The 6290-nt window shown below is 46.6% G+C and overlaps 1 protein-coding gene across 1 annotated transcript; it reads left to right on the top strand.

Moving 5' to 3' along the window:
- The first annotated feature begins 3760 nt into the window (after positions 1 to 3760).
- On the top strand, positions 3761 to 4297 carry LOC124687118 (zinc finger protein castor homolog 1-like). The gene has a single exon (XM_047220953.1). The coding sequence runs from the start codon at positions 3761 to 3763 to the stop codon at positions 4130 to 4132; it is 372 nt and encodes a 123-aa protein (XP_047076909.1). The 3' UTR covers positions 4133 to 4297.
- Positions 4298 to 6290: the final 1993 nt, after the last annotated feature.

The raw sequence follows: 6290 nt of genomic DNA, 5'->3' as shown, positions 1-6290 counted from the left end.
AACATTCTTTACTTCCTTAGATACTGCAGGTGGTGGTGGGGGACCTAGCGGTGCTTCAAGCACAAATTGCAGATTTCCACCATTGAGGAAAAAATCCTCACATGACGGAACCAGTCGGTGAAGTTGCTACCATTGCTTTTAAGCTTTTCTTTCGCTAGGAACTGGTTAAAATTGACGGAGGGGGACGCCATGATCTACAACATATTTGCAAAGAGTTTAGACTAATTTTATGATAAATTGAGTTCAAATTTTAATTCTTAAATTAACTAGGTGAAGTCCCACTCAAAACAATATCCCTCGCATTATCTTAGTGATCACACGAACCAAATCCACTACACCAAATCCGATCATCACGAGAAAAGATGTAGCTTCAAAGGCGAACACTCAAAGTGTTCATCATAGCAATCATATGACTCATGTTCTACCTTTCGGTATCCCGTGTTCCGAGACCATGTCTATACATGCTAGGCTCGTCAAGGCAACCTTAGTATCCGCGTGTGCAAAACTGGCTTGCACCCGTTGTATGCACATGTAGAATCTATCACACCCGATCATCACGTGATGCTTCGAAACGACAAGTCTTAGCAACGGTGCATACTAAGGATGAACACTTTATTATCTTGATATTTAGTGAGAGGGATCATCTTATAATGCTACCGTCGTGATCTAAGCAATACAAGATGCATAAAAGGATTAACATCACATGCAATTCATATGTGATACGATATGGCCCTTTTGTCTTTGTGCCTTTGATCTTCATCTCCAAAGCACGGACATGATCTCCATCATCAACGAGCATGATCTCCATCATCGTCGGCGAAGCGTCAAGGTCAATGGCGCCGTCTTCATGGTTGTTCTCCCATGTAGCAACTATTACAACTACTTTGAAATAATACTTCAACATGAAATTTAAAGACAACCATAAGGCTCCTGCCGGTTGCCACAATATAATAATGATCATCTCATACATATTCATCATCATATGGCCATATCACATCACCAAACCCTGCAACAACAAGTTATACGCCTCTAATTTGGTTTGCATATTTTACGTGGTTTAGGGTTTTCGAGTAAGATCCAATCTACCTACGAACATGAATCACAACGGTGATACTAGTGTTGTCAATAGAAAGAGTAGATTGGATCTTCACTATGGTGGGAGAGACAGACACCCGCAAAGCCACTTATGCAATACAAGTTGCATGTCGAGCGTGGAGCAAATCTCATGAACGCGGTCATGTAAAGTTAGCCCGAGCCGCTTCATCCCACCATCCCGCAAGATGCAAAGTACACAAACTAAAGACAACAAAAGCATCAACGCCCACAAAACCATTGTGTTCTACTCGTGCAACCAATCTATGCATAGACACGGCTCTGATACCACTGATGGGATTCGTAGCATAGAAAACAAAAAATTTCCTACCGCAAGAACGAATAACAAGCCAAGATGCAATCTAGAAGATGGTAGCAATGAGAAGATCATGAGACTAACCCTCGAAGATTTCCAAAGCCTACGAGATTAGATCTCATTGTTGCAGAAGATGATCACTTGCCGCTTTCAAAAGCGCGTAGAAGATCTTGACGGTGCCACAGTCGGGCAGCACCTCCGTACTCGGTCACACGTTCGGTGTTGATGACGACATCCTTCTCCCCGTTCCAGCGGGAAGAGGAAGTAATAGATCCTCCTCGGAATCCCGACAACACGACGGCGTGGTGGCGGTGGTGGTGGAGATCTCCGGCAGGGCTTCGCCTAAGCGCTACGGGAGGTGTATGAGGAGGGGGCGGCTAGGGTTTGGGGAGAGGGGCTGCTGGGGCGCCGGCCTTGGTGGCTCTGGTTGGTGCGGCCAAAGATGTGGCCGGCCCCCTCCCCCTCTCCCTCATTATATAGGTGGAACCCCAAGGGTTTGCCCAAAGTCTTCGAATAAGACCCCAATTCAAAAACTGCCTTATGGACGAAACTTAGAGGGACAGGGACTCTCCCTTTCCCCCCTTGTTGGCCGGCCAAGGAGGTGGAGTCCTCCATGGACTCCACCCCCCCACTTGGTTGGCAAGTTAGGGTTGGTGGAGTCCAACCGGGACTCCACCTTCCATGGTGATTTCTTTCGGAAGGTTCTAGAACATTCTAGCGCCTTCCATAAATGCACCGGATCATTTCCAAACTTGGAAAGTGACTTCCTATATATGAATCTTATTCTCCGGGCCATTCCGGACCTCCTCGTGATGTCCTGTATCCCATCCGAGACTCCGAACAAAATTCGAACTTCATTCCATATTCCATATCTACTTAAAAAGACATCAAACCTTAAGTGTGTCACCCTACGGTTCGTGAACTATGTAGACATGGTCGAGACTCTTCTCCGACCAATAACCAATAGCAGGATCTGGAGATCCATAATGGTTCCCACATATTCAACGATAACTTAGTGATCGATTGAACCATTTACATACGATACCGATTCCCTTTGTCTCGTGATATTTTACTTGTCCGAGGTTTGATCATCGGTATCTCCATACCTTGTTCAACCTCGTCTCCGACAAGTACTCTTTACTCGTACCGTGGTATATCATCTCTTGTGAACCATTCACATGCTTGCAAGCTAATCAGACGATATTCCACCGAGAGGGCCCAGAGTATATCTATCCGTCATCGGGATGGACAAATCCCACTCTTGATCCATATGCCTCAACTCATACTTTCCGAATACTTACTCCCATCTTTATAACCACTCATTTACGCAGTGGCGTTTGATGTAATCAAACTACCCTTCCGGTATAAGTGATTTACATGATCTCATGGTCGAAGGACTAGGTAACTATGTATCGGAAGCTTATAGCAAATTGAACTTAATGACGTGATCTTATGCTACGCTTATATGTGTGTGTCCATTATATCATTCATCTAATGACATAACCTTGTTATTAATAACATCCAATGTTCATGATCACGAAACCATGATCATCTATTAATCAACAAGCTAGTTATACAAGAGGCTTACTAGGGACTCTTTGTTGTTTACATAACACACATGTATCAATGTTTTGGTTAATACAATTATAGCATGGTATTCAAACATTTATCATAAACACAAAGATATATAATAACCACTTTATTATTGCCTTTTTAGCATATTTCCAACAGTCTCCCACTTGCACTAGAGTCAATAATCTAGTCACACTAAATCTTTCTTCGGATTTTGAAGACTAATGAGGTCCAACTTAATTAAAATGGTAGTAGTGTTTAATACATGATCAACAATTTTGCTCGCTCTCCCGCCGCGAAGCGCGGGCATTGTCCTAGTAATTGATCATGATTTTTTTCTGTAAAAAGAAGCTTGTCTGGGCTGAGTCGTCCTTGAAATGACATCCGAGCCAGCCCACCAGCAAATTTTGGGCTTTCCCAAATAGTAAAAGATGTTTTAAAGAAAATGAGTTAGCAATCCGTTCCATTCCACACGTGGTGTTTCCCGGCCGATGCAAAATTGCACTACTAGACCAGGCCGGCGGGCCCTATAGTGCTACGGCCCATTTCCAATAGGGACGGACGAAAGAAGGAACAAATGCAGACGGCCGATAGGGCAAGCCGGCGGTGGCGGCGCTCTGGTTTCTCGAATCTCCCCACCTCGCATCTCGCGCACCCCTGCTCCATTAAAAACCCAGCTCGCACCGTAACCCAAGACACTCTCGAAACCCTAGCCGCCACCCTCCATCGAGCCACCAACCCCGCCGCACGCACTACATCGACGCTCCGAGGGCGTACGCCATGCAGCGCGCCGCCGCATGGGCCGCGTCCCTGGCCATCCGCCGCTTCGCGTCGTCGGCCTGCCGACCTGCGTTCTCCAAAGCAGCGACGTCTCTTCTGCCCGCCACGGCAGTGCTCAGCGCCGGCACGCGTTTGTCCCTCCAGCCAACCGCAGCAGCTGCGGCGGCGGCGCTGTGTGCCCGCCGCGGCTACGCCGGCGGGGCTCGGAAGGCGAAGGCGGCGGTAAGCGAGGACGAGGACGAGGAGGACGACGAGTTCGAGGCTATGGGCAGCGACGGGGAGTTCGACGGTGACTTCGACGAGGAGGATCTGGAGGACGACGACTCCGAAGATTGCGACGATGAACCAGTAAAGAAGCGCGGGAGGTGCTGACTCGGCTCGGTTGAGAGAAAAATTTGTTTCGATTGTTTCTCGTAATAGAGAGAAAAAGAAAGAATTAAAATAATCCTGCTTTGATTGAAAATACTATGTACTCTTCTAGTTCACTGTTATGTGCTTCTTGTTTGGGCAGTAGAGTTTCAGGTTTTGTGAGATTGGAAGTTGTAACATAACAATTTCAGGTCGTATGTGACTATGTGCTGCTGGGGATGCATGGCTTGATGCGTTTTCTTTTTTCTGGTAGGTTGGAAGTAAGAGCATCTCAAGTCAGGTCTTCTGAATGATTTGGGTGCGTCGGATGTTTGACTTCCCACATCCCGCACGTTCCAACGCCCTTTTCGGTCATGCGTGGCCCAATGCAGTGTCCGACGTTTCGAACCTGTTCTTGCTACACAGGGAACGCTTTAGGGACGTCGGACACAACGAAAACATGCGTGGGTTCCTACTTGCTAGTGACCATAGCCTATGTCGATGCTTCACGCCATGCATCCTCTCCTTTGCCTCTCATCCCTCCACCGCGCTCAAATCGCAGGCCACCGCCGACGCAATACTTCAATTGCGTTGGGCTCCACCGCGACGCCTGACTACCTCGCCTCGCTTTTCGCCGCCGCTGGTTCACGTACTTTGGCTAGGACGCGGCGGCCACTCCCCCCTCTCCACCTTTGCCGAGCGCAAAAGGTGTTCGATCTTTTTTCTGGTAGGCGCGCCTGTCGCTGTTTGTTGTCCCCATTCCCGCCGCGGATTTCTAACGATTTGATTTGGCTCATAGACAAGGATAGCGACGACGACGTTCGTGAGCATTTGGCGATCATGGCTTACCTTAAAATATACTTGATGAAACCGAGGAGAAGATGAAGAGGCCGCATTGTGGAGATTCAAGGCCGAGAAGAAAAAAGTCGAAGCCCCAGCAGAGGTTGGAGGGTCATACTATGTTGTACAACGACTACTTCTCCGATAATGCAACACATGCCGATAATTTTCGGGCGGTGCAATATGACGAGCAAAGACTTGTTCATGGATATCCTTCATGGCGTGAGAGAGTTTGGCCCCTACTTCAGGCTGAAGTACGCTTCAGGCTGAAGCACGACGTTGTTGGCACAGCTGACTTCTCGTCATTCCAGAAATGCACCGCAACCATGATGATGCTTGCATATGGAGCACCTGCCGATGCACAAGACAACTATCTTCGCATGAGTGAGTTTACTGCCATTGAGTGCATCCACATATTCTGTCCAGCTATGGCGGCAAAGTTACTAAAGCAGAGACTGCTAGGATCATGGCACACAGAATGCAGCGAGAGGATTTCCCGAAATGCTTGAAAGTATCGATTGTATGCATTGGTCATGAAAGAACAGCCTGATCGCTCATCAAGGTTTGTACAAAGTACGTCATAGATATTGCAGTGTGGTGCTTGAAGTTGTGGCGGATTATGACCTATGGATTTGGCTTTTTTTTTTCTTTGGCATTGCAGGATCATACAATGACATCAAAACGTGCTGCAACACTCTCTGGTGTTTTCAAAACTTGTGGAAGGTCATCCTTTACCATGCAACTATGAGGTCAATGGCAACCAATACACCAAAGACTACTATCTAGTTGATCATATCTATCCAACATGGGCGACAATTGTCAATACAATCCCCGCGCTAATGGTATTTGCCACTTTGCTGAGCGCCTCGGAAGGATGTCGAGCGAGCATTTGGTGTGCTTCAAGCTTAATTTGCTATTGTTCGGTACCCTGCTCTTTCCTGGTTTCATGACCAACTGTGGGAGGCCATGCAAGCTTGTTTGATCATGCACATGATCATCAAGAATGACCGTAAGACTGCAACCAGGCATAGTAGGTAGCATTATAAGTGTAGTAACATACATAACCCTATTTGTTAGAGATTCTCTGGCTGAGCGTGACTTTGGGTCAGAACCTGCTTCTGACGAGGCCCAATTTTCAGTGACTCAAAGTTATGGAAAAGTCAGGAAGGCGAAGTCAAAGAATTTGTGCCCGGATAATCTATAGTAGTACTTCAACATTTGATCTATTTGTGACATATACATTTCTAAAATTAGCTTATTTGTACACTAAAATAATCTACCTTAGCCTAAACTTTGTCGAAATATGATCAATCAAATAATCTTTTATATCTCTAAACACTTT

Source organism: Lolium rigidum, chromosome 2, assembly GCF_022539505.1.
Source record: "Lolium rigidum isolate FL_2022 chromosome 2, APGP_CSIRO_Lrig_0.1, whole genome shotgun sequence".
Lineage (NCBI taxonomy): Eukaryota > Viridiplantae > Streptophyta > Magnoliopsida > Poales > Poaceae > Lolium > Lolium rigidum.
Note: the sequence above shows the minus strand (reverse complement) of the source record. Positions and strands in the feature narration are given on the sequence as shown.